Source organism: Lissotriton helveticus, chromosome 7 (assembly GCF_964261635.1).
Source record: "Lissotriton helveticus chromosome 7, aLisHel1.1, whole genome shotgun sequence".
In the NCBI taxonomy this organism is placed as follows: domain Eukaryota; kingdom Metazoa; phylum Chordata; class Amphibia; order Caudata; family Salamandridae; genus Lissotriton; species Lissotriton helveticus.
The window spans coordinates 1,038,777,781-1,038,800,638 of record NC_136068.1 but is presented as its reverse complement, the minus strand read 5'-3'; the positions used below and the strand labels follow the sequence as shown (position 1 = coordinate 1,038,800,638).

The window sequence follows — 22,858 nt, the reverse complement described above, 5'->3', positions numbered from 1 at the left end:
GTCCTTGCAAAGTTCCTCTGGTTTACTTTGCCTCAGAGTAAAACTCTGCTTCTTCCCCCTTGTTGTTATGTTCTCCCCGTCTTAAGTAAAGTTGTAATTTAATTGGTTGATTAATTGTCACAGTAGGGTCAGTGTCTGCATGCCTCTTCACAGCGGTCAACGGTCACCTACTTGGCATACTATTTCTTTGCATACGTGTTTTTCCTCTCATTGGGGCAGGCTGGCTCTGTGAAGCAACATTCCGTAAATCCAAACCACCCCGGGTGAGAAGAATCCAGACCTGCTCCCTTTCCGTAAACTACCAAAACACATATTCACCTGGAGCCTGCCTGATGAAGAACCAGAGCTCAGTCAATGTGAGGAAACACTTCTGCACACCATTAACGCTGTAATGGCAGAAAATACCACAAACATTGACAGAGCAGGGAAGGCTGTGCAAACGAAGATGGAGAGTTTAACAGCAGTGGAGAAGGAGAAAGTATATGCAACTAAGAGGCTGCAAACACCGCAGAAACGCTGTGGCGCCTCATCTGATGCTGAAAGTGGACTGGAGACGTCTACATCGAAAGTGATTGACGGGGTCACTATGTTGGAAGAAAGGATTGAGCTTCTTGATAAACTTCACAGAGGGCCACCGTTGAAAATACGTAGGTTCCCGTCTCTGATCCAATCAGTTACCTTGAAAGGAAATGTGTGCTGTGCTGAGTATGTTGTTGGGGATGGGGATGAAGGCGCTATGTCCACAAGTAGGGGAAACATAGAGGTTACAAGTAGGGGAAACATAGAGGTTAGTCCAGAAAGCTGAGAGGAACAATATGTCCACGGAAGGCACAGTGATTGTTGCCTTTGTGACTATGGATTTGAGAGGCTGACGGCCTGATTCACAAAGGTAAACGAACACATTTTGTTCTAGTTTACGATTTTTTGCAATTCACAAAGGAATTTTACAAAGAGTATCTTTATCACTGCGGAGTCTCCGTACTAGTGGCGGAGACTATACATAATAAGATAGGTAGTCATAAAGATACTACTTGTAAAATTGCTTTGTTAATCACAAAAAGTGGTAAAGTTACACAAAGGTGTAAATTTACCTTTGTGAATCAGGCTCTGAGTGTTACGAGGGGCCATTAAGAAGGGCAAAGTGATGATGGGGTCAGATACTCTCTTTCACTTTTCCAAATTCAGTCCAACGACGCTTTCCCATAAAAGTGCACACTGGACATAAAGAAAAGCCTAGAGCCAAGAGATGTAGCAGCCTCATTTGGATACCCTGTGAAACTCATGGGCGAATTTTCCCATGGGAGGAGTGAGGTTGAAATTTTCTTGGGGTGTTACCCAGGAGGGAGGAGGGGAACCTTGTTGGCAGAAGAATAATTATATGTAGACAAACAGATTTGTTGTTTACATTTATGTTTGCCCTTCTTGTCCCCTACTGTGGAGGGCTTACTCTGTGATAGTATAGCTATCACATCTGAGATTATTAAGAAAAAAGAGTTGAACTGTGTTGGGATGGGAGTCTCCCCTGCATTTTATATGGCCTTTTCCCTCCTTCCCGGAGTGTCCAACTGAATGTATGCATGATATTCTGGATGGAGAACTAATGTCCCTGTCCTGGGTATAGCATGGACAGTGGTTGTGGCAGCATACCATGATCTGAGACTGATAGTGTGACCAGATCATGAGCCAGTGAGAGTATTCCTACTGGCAATCTTATGTAGAGTTCAGCTGTTATGTGAGCACCCATAATTTTGCGGTGACAGCGTGTGTGTGCCTGTGTTTTTGTATGTTTTGCTTTCCGTTTCCTTCCGTAACTCTACAGCATTCACTGTCCTCCTAGATTCCTGTCTGCAAGAAGTGTGGAACATCAAAGACCCTGAGCCAAGTAGGTCTTATTTTGTACCCATCCTCCTCTCTCTTTTGATGGACCCATCCTTTGGCCTTCACTCCTTCCATGGTATTGGTGCATTCAATCTTTCCTCAAATATTTTCTTCTTCCTGCCTTTCCAGAGGTGTTTGGACTGGGCCTTTCCTCGAATGATGCCGGGTGGTATGGCTCAGCCAGGTCCGTCTTCTCCAGATCTTCCTGCTGGTGTGTATGCTAGGTGATTAGGATTGATATGAACCCTTTTCAGTTGCCTTGGTCTCCTACAATGCCCTGGACCCCTGGCACCTACAAGAGAGGTAGCCCCCTCATAGGAATCTTCCAGTCCTCTTCACCATTTCTGTATGAAGAGCACAAGGGGGGCCCTGGTTATCATGATAGTCAGTGGGTAGGTGGCTGCGGTTGGCCCAGCCAATGGGCATACGACCAGGCTAGTCAGCCATAGCCAGGTCGGAAAAAGCAGTGGGGGTGCAATAAACATGAACATCAGAGTAGGCACAGGTGTTGCCAGTGACAGCAGCAGGACAGGTTTGGTGGAATATGCATAGCTAGCAACAGCATAGGGACACCCTTACAGGCTGCTCATGTTTCACCCAAGCCCCCATTGATGACAAAAATTGACCACTCACTTAGTGATATTGTGCAAACCTGCACGAGGTACTACTAGAATGCTTGGGGAATCCCAATCCAATCTGTACTGAACCTCATCTCAACGATGAAAGTAGAACCTCTCCCCGGGTATACTGTCTTGCTGTAAGGTTTGAAGAAAGCACTATTATTATTATACAGTTCTATTAAGCACATGGCTACTAAACCAGGGTTTCCCAGTGCTTTGAGAGCAGGTAGATTAGCCTAGGAGGAGCAAAACAGACATGTTTTCAGTTCCTTGCGAAATGTGGAAAGGGAGGCACAGCATCTTAAGGACACTGGAAGTGCATTCCATAGCATAGGACCGAGGAAGAAAAGTGATCGCCTACCCATGATTCAAGGCCTGATTCTTTCCAGGCTGGACTTTAGCAATTCCATCTATCTAGGGGCCCCAGAGGCAACCCTGAACAAACTACAAAGGGTCCAAAACACAGCGGCCCGGATCCTCACTAACACCCCCGCCAGAGCCTCGGCCAAACCAGCTCTGAAGCGCCTCCACTGGCTCCCGGTGAGAGAACGGGTGATGTTCAAAGCCCTCTGCCTGGCACATAGGCTGATCCAAAATACTGGCCCCCCAGGCCTAAAAAAATTTATCAAATCCTACAAAGCCCCCAGATCCCTTCGCTCCGACCAGGAACATCTTATTGTCACCCCTAGAGTCAAGAAGGCCCGAACAGGAGGTAGGCGCTTCTCGGTCCATACCGCACGCCTCTGGAACGCCCTACCTCACAACCTGAGAACTGAATCCATCTACCTAAGGTACAGGAAGCAACTGAAAACCCACCTCTTCCCTTAAGCCATCCCTGCCCTGCTGAGCCGCCAGTTGTATTGATCCTAGCGCTGGGATACCTACGGGTGACTACGCGCTCTATAAAATTAAAATAATAATAATAATGTGGGTGTATTTGACTCTCAGTACTGTGAACAGAAAATCCCTGCTTGAGTGCAGAGTGTGAGCCGTATAGTATGGATTCCCTAGTTTTTGCAAGTATTGTGGTCCTGAGCAAGAGCTGATCCTGTGCATGAAGCACAATGCTTTGAATTCTATTTGCTTGTTCACTGGGAGCTAGTGGAGTTGACAAAGAAATCCAGATGATGGCTTAATGGCTAGAGCGGTCAACCTAGAAGCTGAGGAACCGGGTACAAGTCTTGGCATGATCTGAGTGTCATCTGCCTACAAAAATAAAGTCAGCCCACAGCTTTCCACCAGTTCCGCCAAAGGGCGGACATAGATGTTAAAAAGCAAAGGCCTGAGAGCGGAACCCAGAGGAACTCCCAAGGACACAGGGGGAGATTCTAAAGTATTTTTTTAGAAAACCTGGAATGTGCAGTCTGTCAAGAAGGAGCAAAGCCATGCCATGAAGGCCCAATTGGGTCAGTCATTCTACAAGAATATCATGGGACACAGTGTTGAAAGCCGCACTGAGATCTAATAGGATCAGAACGGCTATGTCGCCCGGATCCACAAGTCATCCTATGTGTTCTGTAACTCCCAGAAGGCTAGTTTTGGTACTGTGCCCTGCTCGGAAACTGGGCTGGGAGGGGTGGAGAGTGTCATGGGTTTCCACAAATGAGGTCAGCTGAGAATTTATATGTTTCTCTAGTATTTTAGAAAAGGTTGGTAGTAGCGAGAGAGTGTTAAAATTGGACCAATTGGCAGCGTCCAAATGGGTCTTTTTTTTACCAAGGGGAGGACCATAGCACGCCTCCAGGTCTGGGGCAATTCCTGCTATGGGAGAAATTCAAGAGTTCTAGTACTGGAGGCTGATCTCTGCCCCTTGGCCAATGGGAGACTTCCCTGGTCATGAAAGAGTAGTCACACGGGTCAAACAAGCTTTCACTATGGTCTTCTTCTCCCTTCTGGCTGTTCAGTGTTTATTTTTAACATCTACCCACAAGGGAGTAGTCCATCCAACCTTTCACTCATTGATCCTTCCACTCTTTCACTCCATCCATATATCCATCCTCCCTTTCACTCATCCAACCATCCTTTCACTCATCCATCCACCCTTCAACCCATGCTTCCACTCATCTATCCACCTATTAACCCTTTCACTCTGCCATCTTTTCACTCATGCATTCATCCATTCACCCTTTCCCTTATTCATCCATCCATTCACCCTTTCACTCATCCATCCATCCACCCATTCACTCATCCATCCACCCATCCTTCCTCCCTTTCACTCATTCATCCTTACATTCATAATTTTACTCATTCATCCATACATCTATCCATCCACCCTTTCACTCGCTCATCCATCCACTATTTCACTCGCTCATCCATCCACCATTTCACGCACGCATCCATCCATCCATTTACCCTTTCACTCATCCATCCCTCCTTCCACTCCCTCGTCCATACCCCTTTTACTCACCTGTCCATCCATTCACTCTTCTATTCTCCCTTTCACTTGTTCATCCATTCTTTCACTTATCCAGCCTTACATCCAACATTTCACTCATTTATCCATCCATCCGTTCACTCATCTATCTATCAAACCTTTTAACCAGTCCATCCATCCAGTTTTTCACTCCATCTATCCATCCAGCCATTAATGTATCCTTTCACTCATTATCCATCCTTTCACTCACATATCCATCCATCTTTTCTCTCATCATCCATCCAGTCTTTCACTCATCCATCCATTCATCCATTCACCCTTTTACTCCTTCCTCCCGTTCACTTATCCATCCTTTCACCCATTCATCCATGCAGCTATCCATCCACTCTTTCACTCACCCACCTATCCACCATTTCACTCACCAACAAATCCATCCACCCATCCATCCATGTTGATTATGAGACTTTGTCTGCCCCATTGCAGGAAGAAGAGCCGCATCGAGGACGCTGCTAAAGTGTGTGTTGGGGGGGGGGGGGGGTTGATAACGCCCATGTCTACCCACTTTCTCCTGATATTCCTCAAACGTATCAAATTTGGGGTCAATAGACAGGTGAGAAACGAGATTGAGGTCTATGAAAAATGGTGGTGATGCAAACCTGGTGATGTGGTGGGAGTGCTGGGGAGATGTGCTGAGTGGAGGCACAGATATATGTGAGAAAGCTTGGGGCAGCAAAAGGACGAAGTGGTGAAAACAACAGGAAAAGGAAGCACAAGAGAATTGAGGAAGGGAACTGAGGAGGAGAAGAGGCGATCCCAGGTAGATGAGGAAGGCAAGGGACCAGCATGGAAATATGAAGGAGCACTAGGGTTGGGTGAATCAACCCACTAAAAACATGAGTGGGCATCGTGGAGCAGTGGCACAGCTTCAGGGTGTGTGTTTGAGGTGTGACACCCCTCAAATAAATGCATTCTTGGTTGGTGATTGGTTCTTGAGACCCTTAGTCGGTCTGCTTTGTCTGTGATGGTTTTTCTTTGCGAACTCGATTTCTCTAAGCCGTGTTAACTTGTTGATGTTCTGAATGACGAACTGAAATATATACATAGTGAAGGGTTTGCTAGAAAAGTAGTAAATCAGCATCCATATAACTACTCCATGAAAGGGTGCAAATGTGCAAATTTTTGGAATAAACAAACACTGGCAATAGTAAGCTTGGAAAGCTGCACCAGTCCTAGGTTTCTAGTCATACTATTGGCAATCAAAGACCCAAAGGGTGATGGGACGCAAGCTTGTAAATAGTCTAACCACTGTCAATAGCTTGGGGTAGCACTCCAACCCAACGATTGTTCACCCACTGTACCACTCTAGGCAGAGGCCCACCTAATTCAGATTGGTACTGACCTGCCCCTCATGGGAGCAGTCTATTCTGAGCCTTGATTATCTCACCCCTTCACCTTCCTGCTTTTTTAGTTGGGATATTTAAGATTCACACCCCTGAATCATCTCACTGACTAACCTGCTCCCCTGTCTAGGAGCTGACTAGGAAGCACCACGAGATGTAAATACAGCAGCACAGAGATGTGTTGAAAGGGCACCAGGAAGATGTGAGGAGGTGGCAGCAGGATTATTTGCACTGACACAAGGGAGAAGTGCCGGATTGGTGTGGGAGGCCATGGAAATTGGGATGAGCCTGGTGAGGGAACCAAAGACAGAAGAGGGAGCCAGGGTCATGTGTGGGGTTTAGGGCAATACATGGGAAGAGAGGTAGACTATGATAGCAGCAGGCAGCATCATGGAGACGCTGGGGACAACACCGGGAAACTGGCAAAGTGGAAATATGGAGAAAGCAATAGGGAGATACGAAAGAAACACAGGAAAACGAGTAAAAAAACACCAGGAAGGAATGGAGGGAGCTCCAGGGAGTTGAGGAGGGAGACCCAGCTAGATGTGAAGGGGCTGCAAGAGAAATACAGACAAGCGTTAGATGGATGCATACAGATGGCTGGGGTATGTGTGGTGGGCGAATGGAGATATGGAATGAGTATACGCGAACGTATCATTAGGAAGAATGTAAACAATTTTGGGTAAACATGGGAATCATTTTAGGAAGAAATGTGGTAAAATCACATTTCCTAGCATAGATTTTTGGGAATATAAATATCTGATTTATTTTAGTGCCTCTCTTCTCCACCGTCACTTTGGCTTCCAAAATACCTCACAACACCCAAGCATGCAAACAGCACAAAACCAAAAGCACCCGTTCAGCTTTGCAGGCTTAATCTATGAAAGGCAATCAATATAAGTGGGAATGTCCATTTAGGTATGGATGTTTACATGTGCTAGTAGCATGATAAATAGATACAAATGGAATGATGGGGACAAAAAGAGTATCTCCTTATTAATGTCTTTATAGTATGAAGGAGGGCCTGTGGCTATATTGTCCATGCTCCATTAGGCTATTGTTCTAGAACAGTGGTTCCCAAACTTTTGACTCCTGAGGACCCCTATTGATTCACCAATGGAAGCGGGGGACCCCCAAGCAATTTGTAGGATTTAAATTTCAAACATTAAAACAGTAATTCGGAAAACAATTAACACACGTGCACACAAAACAAATACTCAATTTACTAATTATTTGAGGGGCATATTTACAAGCCCCTATCACCATGGGAACATCACTTTTTGAGACATTCCCGTGGCGATAGGGGCTTTGCCTTATTTACAAGGCAACGTTAAGCCACTTGACGTGGCTTAACGGTTCCTTGTAAATAAGACCCCATTTCACACAATGCTTAGCGTGAAAGGGGTGGGCAGTGGGTGTTGTGGTGGGCGTTTACCCTGCAACACCCATTGATTTTGACGCTGCCCCCTATTTACAAGAGCAGCGTAAATGGGAAGCAGCGCCAAAATGAAGATCAGGGAAAACCTTGTCTTAACTTGGCGAAACAAAGAGAAATGCTTCATTTCTCCTTGTTTTTGCAAAACGTCTTGGATTGTTTATGTTCAGGAAGGCGACCCTTCCTGCACATCAACAATCTTTAAAAAAAATGACATTTTGTAACTTCCATGTGTGATGCATTAATCAGCACACATAGAAGTGACAAAATGACATTTCAAGATTGTTTATGTGCAGGAAGGGGGACCTTCCTGTACATAAACAATCTTCGCCTGTTAAGTGTAGCGCCAGCGCAGGGGAAACGCAGGGCTGTACCATATTCTTGTAAATATGGTGCAGCCCTGCGTTTCTGAAATAGTGGAGTGTGTTGTTAAGCCAAGGAGGCTGGTCTGGAGAAGCACAAACTCAAGGAGTGCTGGTCTGGAGAAGCACGAACTCAGGATTCAGAACATAACATTGACTTTAACTATAAAAATGTATTTCCACCCAAATAAACCTTTTTAGAAGCATCAGGATACTGAAAGACTGAGAAAAAACATAAGTCACTAACTTGTACCTTGCAGTTTGCAAGTAGCTGTTTGATGACAGTTTTTTGGTCACTGTGCTAGATTACGATTGTCACTTATGAACTGCACTGTAACAAAAGAATCTCTCTGACAAAAGCAGTAACCCACTGACCGATGCATATCAAGTACTGTTTTTTAAAATGCATGGTACACGTTGTTTGCAGTAGGCATATTAACCCTCTGTGCTACATTAGTTCAGTCGCAGCTGCCACTGGACAAAACTCTCATGTCTCTCCAACAGGGAAATTAATCACTGTCATTATCTTGACACTTTTATTGTTCTTTGAAAACTGCTAATTAAACAAGATACTTTGCAGTGCTTTTAAAACTGCTGTCTGCGGACCCCCTGGGAATGTGTCGGGGACCCCTGGGGGTCCGTGGACCACAGTTTGGGAAACACTATTCTAGAACATTCCCTGTTCCCATGGCTAGATCAAAAATAAACTACAGACAGATATTCCTCTGTGGTGAACCGGACAGTCCGTTCCTTTTGTTCCAATGAGAGGGCAAGGAGGGAAAACTCTGTTGAGGCAGATCATCTATGAGTCTGGAGGTGAGCCACCACGGTCTGATTCCTTCAGAGTTGTGTGGACGCTGATCATCAAACCTGTAATCATCATTGAAATGTGGGGATTTTAGGAGCAGGGGCCTCTTAGGTATGATCATCACAGGTGCCTGCCCTAATCATAAACTCAGATATGGGTGGCCAAATGAAGTATCGCATCTGTGCAAGACTGAGTGACTGTGATAATTTATCTTCTACTTGGTGGTGGAGAAAAAGGAAGACCCCTTGCAAAGACTTTAATCCTGGGGTCAGTTCCCAGGGGGAACAGCATTTACAACGCAACTTTTACAATGCAGTACCTTTACCGCGCAACTTTTACAACGCAAGTCGTTACAACGACTTGCGCTGGGGGGCGCTCTAGGATAGGGAATAGTTAATTTACTATCCAAAACCTTCCCTACTATCCACGGGGACTGGAGTTGGAATAGTAAATTAAACTATTCACTATCCAGCACCCCCCAACGCAAGTCGTTGTGACGACTTGCGTTGTGAAAGTTGCGTAGTAAAGGCATGCGTTGTAAAAGCATGCGTGGTAATGACATACATCCGTTCCCAGTGACCCGGAATCAAGGCCAGAACATACCTAATAAACTGTACATTTTCCCACACAAATTTTCACAAACATCAAATATGTTTAATTCACATAATTACAAATGGCTGTTTTCAAAAAGGTGCATTAAAAAAGCATGGCAATGTTCAAGACTGTTTCGTGGTTAAAAACAAAATTCTGGAAAATGAAATGGTTTAGTGAGGAACCTGTTTTGAATGTATGTCAGAATGGCAAAAAGGTATCACTGTGTCTGTCCGAGAGAGGTGCTGGCCTAGTGGGAAAATAATTCGATTTCATGATAGGCTTCTGCCTTGAAAAGACCCGAACAATGCAGCACAGTAACAGAGAGTTGGACAGTCGAGAATGCGGCCTGGTCAGGAGGGCTTGAGGTCTGGAGACTGACGAAGGGACACTAAGCCCTGAGCACTGAGTCCAGAGGATGGGCCCAGGGGCCTGAGAACAGGGCGCTGGCACCTAAGAACCAGACATTGTGGCCTGAACACTGGAGCTTGAAAGTAGAAGCTGAGGTCTAAGCAATGGACATCTGAGGCCTGACTACTTGTTATTGTGGTCTACCCATACGATTGTCCTTCTTCAACCCTCTCCTAGTGAGACCCTTCGGTAGCCCACCTTATTAAATGCCCAGGCACCTTGCCTACAACCCACCAACAGCTCATGCTACCAACATGCACAGCAATGGCCTGCAGCGCCTTACCATGCCCCCTCACCTGAAGACATTCAGATCAAAAACATTATATACATAAGTACTTTCCGCTTCTAATGTTCTATAAACTGGTCATCCCGTGCTTTAAAACAGTTTGTGACATCAAATATATTGAGATTTTACAGCCTTTGCCAAACTTGTTGTGCCGTCGTTGAGCCATGTGGAGGCACACCTTCACAATTGGAGGATCAGTGAGTGAATCCACATCGCACTGATCCGAAGTGTTCTGACTCTGATGCCAGACTGATCTACCACGGGGACTGGCCCAGTGTCTGTTCAGCCTGCAGACGCATTTTGCTATAGGGGAATTAAGCAGAGTGAATGTTTAAGTTATAGGTGTCCAATTATTATATATAAGGGGCATTCCCAAATTTTCTGTTCTTGTTCCACATGCTAATGTCAGCTCTCAATGTGTCTCTTGAGGTGCTGTCATTTATGTAAGGCTCTAGCTCAGAGGTCTTTGCTGAGAGACAGCATGCTATAGTTATAGCATAGGGAAATGTTCCTGAGTGTCTATTTAAGCTAGCCTCGATTTCGTGTTGTAAAAAAGTAGGGTTCTCCAGAGGTTCATGCTACATGCCCTGTGTGGTTGCAAAGAGTACTTGCAAAGAAGGCATGTTTAGGCTCAAGGCGCTTGTGTGTTTACCAGAGGGGACGTAACTAATGGGTCTGTTTAGGCTCAAGGAATCACTTCAATTAATATACTGACTCCTCTAGTGCAATGTTCAGGCTCTACACTCCTGTGCATTGAGTAGAGACTGGACAAACAAGTCTGTTTATGCTATGTTTGATTTCTATGGGGAAGGTATTCCAGATTGTTTGTTCATACTGGGAAAGTGAATAGGTTTTGGGCCATCATGAGGTGGTTTAATGTTATGCTAATTATATGTTATTGCAGGAGGAATCCTAGCCCAGGAGACTTTGATTTCTCAGTGATGGCTGCCCACACAGTCTCTTTGGGCAGCCATGTTTTCTCTAAAGCATATTTTCCTGCGTCAGGCCTTTGGATCTGGTGTGTTGTTTTCTAGATTTGTGACACCCCTCTTTTGATTCGTAACATGTTGACTGAGACATGCATTCAGCATCCATCTTCACCAAATTACTGCTAGTTCATGGTTAGATGTTCCTCCTTGTACACATCTGGCTGCACTCTTGAGTCTGTGCACTGTTTGATTTACAGTGTAGGCGGTGCCTCTTGTCTAATGGGAGGTGTTGCTGTTTCTTCAGAGATTCTCATCATGTTTAACCTACAATCCGGTGCTCCATATAAGCGTCAGCAAGGCGTGGCATCTCAATGCCAAGCTCAGCGTTTGGTCCCTCAAAGGGCAAATATTACCCCCCGACTTGACTGTGAGGGGAGAACAAGAGTTCTCCTGGTGATGGACCAGCCAGCCTTCTTCAGTCTGCCCCCTCCAGTTTGAAGAGTTCCCTCAATTCCTTACAGTCTGGATCAATGAGGTCGGACGGCTTCTCGCCTTCGTTGTTGGTGACATCAAGTTTGGCGCCGAGAGAGATGAGGTATCTGCAATATGAACAAAGAAGCAGAAGTCATAAGGGGACAGCTCCATCCTCGAATAGTCATTGCTGGAGAATTCTCACACTCCTGGCTCCGCGCAGCACTATTGGACTCTGCAACAGGAGGTGTGGACCAATGGTACAGTACTGGCAGGGAAAGGCTGGCAAAAGATACACTTGCTGCACTTCTAAAGTGCTACCTGTAGTCACCCTAAAGAATGATGACAGTGCTAGAGTCATGCAGGACAGGCGATGCAGTACAGAAAGAAGTTCACAGTAAGGTTTGTATAGCACTGACAAGGCAATTCTGGGAGGAAATGCATACTGCTAGAAGCATATCCTGTATGATGAAGGACTTTACTTGGGCCAAGGGAGGCGGTGGAATTACACATGCCATGGTCTAACACAAAGCAGACAACTGGGGCTCCATTCACATGCTGGGCTGTGGGGCTTGGGGACACGGGGTACAACCTGGGGACATAGACAGTGTACAAAGGTGGTCCCTCTACTCACCTGGCGATGTCAGTGTGGCCCTCGCCGCAGGCCACATGGAGGGAGGTCCCTCCACTCTCGTCTCGTTGGTGAATGTCAGCGCCATATTTTATCAGAAGTTTCACACATTCCAAGTTCCCTGCAAGAACCGCTTCATGCATGGCCGCCATGCCTGCGGAGGACAGCACACAGTTGTCAAACTCTACATAGGAACAACATCTTGACAACATCAGAGCTGCCCGCGGCCCAATACCCTCACCAGTCTTATCTTTATAAGGAATGCAGGGGTGTGTGTGGTTGGATACCCACCCTCTTTCCCCACCCTAGTCTTAAATTTGACCAACAGCTGCTTATGCAGCGCCCTTTTCTTCGTCCCCTTTGAGCTGCACTGAGTTCATGGTCTATATCGGGAATCAAAATATTAGACTGCCATGGGAACCGGTCAGGAGCCAGGCATCAGTGTAAGTAGAGAAGGAGGGCCATGGGAAGCGGGAAACAGAGAGGCAGACAAGAGAACAAAACAAGCATTAATCCTACGGCTGTAGCTTTTTCCGCACCTAAATAGATCTGTCAACTCCTAAACGAGACACACATTCACAGGGTGCCCCTCACAAACAACAGAAAATTTAAATTCATACAGAACTGCCTCACCAGCGTCAAAGAATAGAAGACTAGCTATAAGTTCATAAACAGAGCCAGTCTAAAAAGTGCAGCTTGAACCCCACTATGAACTTCACCCCCACAAATAAACAAGTAGAAAGCATTAGGGTAATCAGGGAATACCCGCCCACAGAACCAAACCTTGCCATCAAGCACCTGTCTCCACATTAAAACAATCCCCACTGTTAGGGACAAAAAAACGTATGTACAGAGCCCAGACTCAACTTTAACCCTACCATAAACAAGACTAACCCACAATGAAAGAAATACAGGGTCCATGCGGACTAAAATCTACATACAAAAAACTCAGCTAAGCTTCATTTCATGATAAGCAAGACCAACTAAATAACAAAACAAGCAGAGCCTGGGGTGATCTTGGACAGAAGCCCATCCTAAGAAACGAACTCGAGTGTACCCAGGAAATAAAAAGACCTCCCTCCAAAATGAAAAACGTGGAGTCATTTTGGACAATAACGCACCTGCAGAATACAAACCCAATATGAAAAGAACCACATCTACATTGAAACAACCTGGTCTTATGGATTGTTATAATTAAAAAAATACTCCAAATGAAACAATCTCACCAGAAACGCCTCCACACAAAAAAACAGTGAAGGTGTTGGGGCCATCAGGGTAAAAAAACTGCTGATACAAACCTAAACATTGCATTTATCCACTCACTTCTATAGCGCCAAGGAACCAGTCGGTGTATGTTGCGCTCTATAAATCCCCATGTAACATAACATAACATAACAGTTGCCTTATTTCCTTCCTACCTCAGCTGGAACAACAGAAGCAGGAATAATCATGGGCAAATAAAACACATGCGCACTTTAAATAGCAGCTAAAACAGCATCAACATGCTCAAGCTTCGCACTGCTTATCAAAGGGGTACCTGACCAATACTGCCATCTCTCCAATTCTATCCAGAGTTGACATCAATAAAGGACTGAATGCCAAGACGATGGGCTATTTAAGTTCCACACAGGAAGCCATCAACATGCAGCAGCTAAACTCCACAATCAAAAAATGCAAAAACAAGCACCAGCTGCCACCCTGCAAAAACAAATAAATAAATAAACTACTCCACTGGCAAGATATATCTAAAAATCACACATTCAAGAGCAACCTATCCTTAGGAACCAACAGCACCATTGGCATGATCCATAGACCATCCTGCCCCCATTCCACCACCTAAACTTCATAGGAACAGCCCTCCCTCTGCATATGAGGAGCAGAGGAAGGGGAAGGGAGGGACAGAAGGGAATAAATAAATAAGGCAAGGAAGAGACTAAAATAATGGAGGATTGGGGGGAAAGATTCACAAAAGTGTAGCGCTCTCAGTCAATGACATCAGACAGACAAGGACACTATACACCTGAAGGGTACATGTCAGTCCAATGTAAATATGTCTAGATGGACAGACAGACCCAGGGAAGCATTCTCATGGTCGACTGTACACCAGTGCTGAAGAGACACCACCAGATTACCCTCTGTGCCAAACAGGACACCGTGCAGATGGTTCGCCAAGCACAACGAGTACAGGGCTGGAGCCCGCACTGTGCATAAACCTGAACTCAGCATAGTCACAGGGTCACCCTGCTGACTGGCAGCTAGCTCGCAATTATTGTATTGTTTTAAGACTATTTCTGTCCATTCGAGATGGCCAACGAAGCCCATCTGTTACCATTATATGTTAAGCATAGGGGTGCAAACACACGAATACGCACCCTATAAATACATGGCATTGCCTGCAGTGTCACGTGCATTGCTGGCACGCTGCTAGCTTGTCACTTTCTATCTCTCGGCTGCCACTCTCTCTCGCCATGGTCCCCTCCTTCCCTCGCCTTTGGCAGGTTAAGCTCCAGGACACCATGTTTCTACCCTTGTTCTTCCTTTTATAACCATGCTTGTTCTTGGAGTTCGTTCTTGCTGTGCTTGCATTGAAACAGTCGGCAAGGCACACCTGATGCCAATGATTTCTAACAAAAGCTCCAGGCGGGAAACAAGGTGCCCTGATGACATTGAACAAGAAGGCAGCCCAGCTGTACCCAGCCCCTTACAAGACCAGTAACGGCCATGTCCAGCAAGTCCTCTTTCCATTTTTTTTGCTGCGCCCTCCATTCACAGCTGGCAAGCTGCCCCCTTTCCCCCACCCACAGCTGGAAAGGACCCGTGTCACTAACCCCTCGCTAACCCCCTATCCCTGCGGCCTCTGCCCCTCCGTCCATGCTGGTCTATTCCCACGTGCTCCCTCTCCCCCCCCCCCCCCCCCCCCGCACTCACCTGAAAGGTAAATGGTGTCCAGCGTGACCTTGCGGGCGCGGATGAAGCGGCCCACCTGCTCCAGGTCCCCCTGGCGGATGTGGTCCTGAAACACAATGTCGTTGGGAAAGCGGACAGTGCGAGCCGGCTTGATGCTGGCCGTGTACCTGTGCCGGGGCCGGGGGGAAGCGGACGGGTAATAAAACTTCATCCTGCGGGACGAAGGGAGCTGGGGGCTGGAAGAGGCAGCCAGGGGTCCGGTGCACTCTGGGAAGGAGGCCTTCCAAAGAGCTTGTATTCTCCACACACACAGAGTTCTTACTCTCCCTCGAAGGGAAACGGTCCTCGGCTCCCAGTTCTAACTGTGCACGGCAGGTTGGGGGTCCTTGGCTTCGCCTGGTCCTACAGATCAGAAGCCCCCGAGCTTCGCCCGAAGCGAGTAAGGCTCCTCGCGTATGCCAGCTGTCGGTGCTGTCTCCAAGAGTTCACCCCAGTGAGGGGCTCTTGACTTCTAATGACTGAGCTTTGGCTTCACACCTTGTTCTGCTCCGGAGCAAGCGTTAGCCTTTGCACTTCCTGTGACGGAGCAGCTCTCCACTTTTCCCTACAAATGTATTTGGGTTCAAATCTTGGTATCCCAAAGGTCAGGCATCCCCATGTGCTTGGTGATGACAGCTCGGCTCCCAGTGCCTAGTTTCCCCCTCAGATACCTCGAGGCGCTTAACCTGCAATGTCTCCAGGTTGCATGAGGCAGCCTTCACCCACCCTACTTTATACCCTCCGGCCTCGCTATTTCTGGGGCCCACCTCATGCTGCGGGTAACTGAGCCTCTGCACCAGCTGATGGCTCAACTTTCTGAGTGAGAGCCCAGCTGACGCCCGCCCTGCACCACCTCTTCCGCATAGAACGACTTGTTTTTATGCCGCGGGTTACCCCAGGCTGGCCGAGTGTAGCGCTGTAAATAACAGGTGGCAGTCCCACACCGCTAGCCCCAAAATCTCAGCGGTCCCTGTTTTATTGAGCTGCAGGGTGAACAATGTTTGCATTCACCCATTTGTTTCTGTAAATTGCTCGCCAAATCTGGGGGTGGGGACAGTTTAAACCACCGGGACGGCGCGGTCGGGCAGGAGGAGATCTAAGGTCCCAGACTGGGGCAGGGCACTGCCCTTCCCACGAGGAACCCGTGAACGAATCACTCACTTCACTTCACCCATCCTGCGCAAATTGTTCGGAAAATACACTCTAATGCAGCTTTTCTCCCACTTACTCTCGATTATCTGCTTTTAATTCTTCCTAGGTCGTATCTATGACTGGTAACTGTTTCCTTGTAAAGCGCCCCGATGTCTACAGGCCATATCCGCACTATATAAATACCCCAAAATAAATTAAACACATGCTGTAATCCAGTGCAGCCCTGCTGGGGGCAGCAAAGGCGACGAGACTAGCAAGACCAAGGCCTCTGCTGCAGGACACCATGTGCTGCAACAGAAAACAGCCCTGGCAGAGAAGAACCCAGATCCGCCACTGCACAAGATAAGCGGAGTTGACGCACACAAGGCCATAGATGCCAGTAATGGGAGGCACAGTGTCTTCCAGTACATCTCTAGAACATGAGAGCACAGAGCCAGTACACCCGGCGCAGCCCTGACACCTAGGAATACAGAATAATGGTAAATCTCTGTCGGGCACCAGCTGCCAGTACTGGCACAGGAGAGTGCAGGCTATGAGGACATCTCTAGGACAGACCTTTGCGGTCATAACCTAAAAACTCTGGAATGCCCTGCCACTCTCCATCCGCTCATCTGAGTCAGAACCTATTTTTCGACGTGTCTTGAACACCTGGGTGTTTACCAACCTCTAGTTCTCTTCTCCGCGCCTTGTCACCTGTCATCTGCCTCAGCGCCGAGACACCCCCGTTGGGGGTAGCGTGCACTTTATAAACTCCTAAATAAATAAATAGGACAGGAGAACAAGCACTGCTATAAGTCATGGCATGGGGTATTCAGTGCAGCCCAGCCGTAGGAGAGCACAGACCATCCGGAAAATTCAGGCTCAGCAGAGCATAGGACATTAATGTGGCTTCTAATACGGCTAACACACAAAAGGTGATGGGAGAAAGGCTTGCAACAAGTCTAAGGTGATGGGCGAAATGCTTTCAACAAGTCTATGGTGACGGGAGAAATGCTTGCAACAAGTCTAAGTTGACGGGAGAAATGCTTGCAACAAGTCTAACCACAGGCAATCACTTGGGTAGCATTCCAACCTATTATTCTTTTGCCCACCATGCCACCTCTGTTTGGACTCAGCCATATGCAAATCTGTCTTGACCCTGCTCCAATAGGAACAGTCCAGCCCGAACTGCCAGGCCAGGTCTTCCCTGAACCAGAACACAAGCAACACAAGATTGTTTTTACCCCGATTGGAGCTTGTCAATCGGGTGTAGCATGGTTCCAATGGCACAGTGAGCAAGGGACCCACGCCTGGGCATACCCTTCCCACTTAGGGAGTTACATCAAATAGACAAAAGGTGATGGGAGAAATGCTTGCAATATGTCTAACCACTGGAAATCCCTCAGGGTAACTTTCCAACCCATCGTTCTTTTGCCTACCATGCAATCTCAGTTTGGACCCAGTGATGTGCAAATCAGCCTTCACCCTGCTCCAACAGCAACAGTCCAGCCCTAATTATCAGGCAAGGTCCTCCCTGAAGCGGAACACAAGCAACCCAAGATCGGTTTCTTCTTGCTTATGGCTCTTCAGTCGGTGTAGCTTGGTTCCAGAGGTACAGGCAGGACATTACTCACATCTGAGCATACCTTTGCCATTACAGCAGCATAGGAAAGCTCAGCCTACCTGCACTGAGTAGGAGAGAACAGCCTACCAGTAGTGTCTCTAGATGGGGCCTGTGCTCCAAGTCACTTTTTTCCTGCCACTCCAACCTCACCAACAATTCACTGGTAGCCCAGTTATGTAAAGCTTTAGCTCTTTCGATGCTAAGTTTCCAAGAGAAGCCACCTTTTCATTTGTATTTATTGTTTGATTACTTAAAACCATGACAGTTAGGATAAAAAAGAGAAGGAGCCACAATTAATCTTAAAAACAGAAGAAAAAAGGTTAAAAGTATTAAAAGGTAAACATCAATACAAGATGTTTTAAAACATGAGCAAAAAAGACTACTAAAATACGTTGGAATGTAATGTCCTTATTGCTGAATACACAACCCAGCCATGACATTCAGAAAAGACGGACGGGAGCAGCATCAGTGAGTGTCTCAGAATGCACTAAAAAAACACAGAAGACCAGATATGTTCATAGTTACGACGCTGTTACTTGCAGTCCTTCCGTTGTGAGCTTTTTTGCCGTTCTGGTAACGAATTTGGTAAACCGGATGTTGAGCATCGTGTTTTCAGGATTCATTGCGGCTATGATAGCTTGCCGGCATGATTGGGCACTGTGTTTAATCCATTCGCCCCGCAGCAAGATCCTTCTATCGTTAAGAAAGGCGGGGCAAACGCACACCATGTGCTCAATTGATTCTGAGGGGTGCCCGCACCCCCTGCACTTGATATAGTCAAGGCCACCTTGTGGATTGCATGGAGCACGGTTGAGGTGCTAGGATAGATATGTGATTTGTCATGGTTACCTAACCAGTCTCCCACTCCGTTGAGCACACCCAAAATGGATGGATGAAAAGCCGTTTCTATACAAAGCTCATTTTATTATTAATTTAATAATGTATTTATTTATGAAATACATGCACAGTTATTAAAAACCATTGCATATAAAAAGAACTTTAAAAGTAATACACAAATTAATGTCAAAGCATCTCATGAGGCCCCATAATTCATCAAAGAAGATTTGTTGAAAGCAAGTCTGTACACATTAAAAAGGTTTTTGGATTAAAAGTTCAAGGAAAGGCATTAAATACAAGTGCTGGGAAAATTCTGATAGTGCATGTGAGGGCCAAACCTAAGAAGCTTCTTGTTCAGGTGTAAATTGATATAGTCTATTCGTTGATGTAGAGATATGGGAATAGGATGCTAAAAGGCACCATGTGAGTCAGAGAGTCAAAGTCCATGGTGGTATAGTTATGGTCTTGTTCTCAAGGTTTCCCGGAGAACTCGGAAACTCTAACATCTGTTTTTTTAGTCTCTTTACTAAACAAGCCAGGAATTTGGCAAACTGAGTGGTTAGCCTAGGATCAGTGTCTAGTAGACTCAAACACTGCTCTTCTACATGTTCTGTTCCCCCTGTCAGGAGGATTAATTTGAGCCAGTATCTTCGCAGGACAAGTGCTTGTTATGCGTTCAGTGGATTCACAGGAATAGTTGCATATCCAGCATTTGAATCTGCCACTCTGGTTCTGCTATTTCGGAGCTAGGTCTAAAGTTGGTAGGTCTCCGAGCCAATGTCTGATGATCTGGCATTTCACCATTGAGGAAAGGCCAGCTGCCAGGTAGGGTTGGAAGTGCGGGGCCTTATGACTGTTAATTACCAGATAAGCATGTGATTGCTTTGCCAGAGGACTCTTGTCTGTAATGAGAGGCGACACATGGCTTTATTTACTATGGTTTTGAAGACCAGGAACCAGGTTGCCTTACTCCATGCTGCACCCAGTTGTGGATTTACAATTTCCTGATCCAGGTATGCCCTGGGTGCAAAACACGCTCCTTGGGTGTTCATTACTTTCCATAGGAGTTGCTTTAAAGTGTCAGGTTGCGAGCTGCGACGTCTGTGGCAAAATGTTACAAAGGATTCCTGGGACATTACTTTTTGGCTGGGGAGTCCAAACTCTAGACGTATTTGACCCGGGGAGGCCCCGGGAGGTGGTAAAAAGATCTTCCAGTATGTGCTTAGCACCAGGGTGTCAAAGATCTGTGCATCCCTGCTATACAGGGTTTTAGAGCCATATGCAATCGTCAGTATCAATTTTCCCCTATTACCTCCAAGAGGGGCTTTGGGTGGATCCAGGCTGATGCTTTGCCAGTTTTCTGAAGGTGTGTTCAAGGGATCCTGTCATGTTACAAATTTACTTTTTATGCGATAGGAGGGGTCCTCTGCTGGATACCCAGGTACATATAGATGTTGTCTTTGGGGATCTTGCTGTTGTTTAGGAACCTCTTGCTATTTTTTTTTACATTTTGTGCCCTATTATCAATTCTTTCAGCTGCTGTAGGTTTACCACAAGGTAGTTCCTGACCGAGTAGGAATGTAAAATATTTAACTGCCTCTCTAGGCCTACTTTGGTTTGGCTTACCAGGAATGCATCATCTGCATAAAACAGACCCCACAAGTGTTTTCCACCTAGTTTGGAGGATGGGCGTAGAGGTCAAACTGAGTGGTTGCCAGGTCTGCCAGAAAAAGGTTAAAGAGGAGCGGTGCGAAAACGCATCCTTCTTTCAGGCTAATTGTTGCTGGGATTTTCTCATTAGACGGTGCTCCAGTCCCCTACTTTTATGCATACCCACGTTCCTTGAGTATATGCTATACAGAAAAAGTGCAGAAAAGTGGCCACCTCGCAGCCTGGTGATGGCAGCGTACATCCCCATCACTCCGGTGACTCTGTATGACCTTCTGGAACTTGCCTCTCCCACACCTTACTATACATTCAAGACCAGACTCTTGGGGACCGTACGCAGATGACGAAGCATCTTTTCCCACACTCAGGAATACAGAAACTACAACTGGGAGGCAAAACCAACCAAGTGCAATTTCCAGTAGTGCCAAATCTGTGACATCCGTTCATTGAGTCACAGGACCAACAGGGGTTACTAGGCTCCAGCCCAGGTGGTTGAGCTCATTTTCTGCAGGTGTCAGGGAGCTCATTGTACAATGACTCTGCATACTGGGCCAAGTACAACCTATTTCGCACTTGACTCTCAGGGAAGCAACAGCGAGCATTCAGAGGCTTCTCCGGAACATATGTGGCAGGACAAGAGCTCAGAAGTCAGCAATCAATCCACAGACAATGTAGTATCTTCTAGCCTAATAGTATATCAGTGAAAGAAATGTCTTTAATTACAGTACTTAACACAACATAGCACTGTTAGGGAAATGCAATACACGTTTAAAATCCTGCTTGTGATTCTAGGTGCTACACCCTTCAGAGCCTACACCCTGCTAATGGAGTTCTCCAGTGCCTGTGTTCCCCTGCTTCGTATCGCGGACACAGTACAGCCTCCACTCCAGATGATTCACTCAATAACCCCAAAGACATATATGAGTCAAACGGTTTAGTTTGCTTTTCACTTTCAACAATATTTATACAGAAAAAGTTTTAGTTCATGCTCCAGGCTTCAGTCCACCTCCCAAGTTGTCATTCACACTCAGTTCTTATGCCCCACTGTTACCTTCTTATGTCATCTGGATCCCTCATGTGTGGAGTATGGTTTTGTGCTGCAGATCTGCTCCTGCAGTGGCAGCTCTGGAGCTGTCAGGGCTGATGCACCCTAAGAACCACACCAACTGAACACATTTCTCCTCCCCACACTTCTAATCCTGATGTATCGGTCACCAATTGAAATTCCCCACTATTCTACGAAAGTGGACCTAGACCACTCAAAATACTTTTTCTCATAGCACTCGGCTGCGTCCTGCATTATACAGCAAACCCCATGTTGCCGTGCCCTAAGGACACCCAACTGGCACATCATCCTTTAACATTAATGTGAGAAAGTGGATTACTAGTTGAGGTGGTTGTGAGACTTCACCAAGTAACAATGTCACTATTCTGCATCAGGTGCAGTTTCTTTACTTTGTTTTAAACCATAGCTTAGTCCTGGATAGGTGTGGAACAGAGCAGTCATGCTTAACTCAAAGAAAAGAGGCGTAAACCCTTTATCCGTACCAAAACAGTTAGTAAGTCAAAAACACAACACAATAATATGCGACTTCCATTTATAACAATAGTTTAGTTTGATAAAGAAATAGACGCCAAAATGACAAAAATCAGATCACGAGAACAGGAGAAATGATTTAGGGGTTTTAAGTTTTCTAGCACCAAAAATATACCAAGCACCAACCGCATGTATCTGGTAGCACTAGATCAAGTCAAAGTTAAAAGTTACGACCGACCATGATGGAGGGGCTACAGGGACCAGGTTCTTTCTGGTGAAAAGTGCCCCTGCTGACTTAGCCCTGTTTCCTGGAGCAATTTTCTCATCAACAGGGCAGGCTGCCTGCTGTATCTGATTTGAGGACTTGACAACGACATGGTGCTGCTTGGCATTGATCCAAGTGAAATCCTACACAATGTGGCTTAGAAACTTCTCTGGAAGTCGAGCTGCTTTCAGCAAGGCATACCAGAACATTGAATCCTACCGGCAATGTGATGATGGCCACTGAGGTTCAGAGATGGGTCTGTGGTAGACTCTGGTTCCTTTGTGAAAATGTTTTTTAAGTGTCCACTTTTGCACTCTTGAGAGGGAGAGAGTACACTATAACACCAACCAAGGGTACAGGACCTTTTCGGTACCGTTTGGTGACATAGGATTCAATCTCCCCGAAGCCATCAGCAGGGTCCAGGACAAATCCAGTTGGAACTGGTCAGCTGGGCTCTTCTTTGTTGCACGGTTCTTGCTGCTTTTTGTATTCCTGGAGCTTTTAGGAGGCTAAACAACTAGCCTCTGGAGACCACTCTTCTGCACTGTGTACAAGTGGGAGCAGATCTAGCCCTTGTGGTTTTCCTCCACAAGTAAAATAGCAGACTCAATCCCTTGGTTTAGCAGGTGTAGTCCTTCTTCTGTTTCCACAGGT

The 22,858-nt window shown here is 46.3% G+C and overlaps 1 protein-coding gene across 1 annotated transcript; it reads right to left on the bottom strand.

The window, feature by feature from the left end:
- Positions 1-9,509: 9,509 nt before the first annotated feature.
- PPP1R27 (protein phosphatase 1 regulatory subunit 27) lies at positions 9,510-15,460 on the bottom strand. Its single transcript, XM_078653822.1, has 3 exons — positions 15,125-15,460; positions 12,200-12,350; positions 9,510-11,693 (listed from the first exon to the last, which is right to left on the bottom strand). The coding sequence occupies exons 1-3, from the start codon at positions 15,312-15,314 to the stop codon at positions 11,570-11,572; spliced, it is 465 nt and encodes a 154-aa protein (XP_078509948.1). The 5' UTR covers positions 15,315-15,460; the 3' UTR covers positions 9,510-11,569.
- Between the last annotated feature and the right edge of the window lie 7,398 nt (positions 15,461-22,858).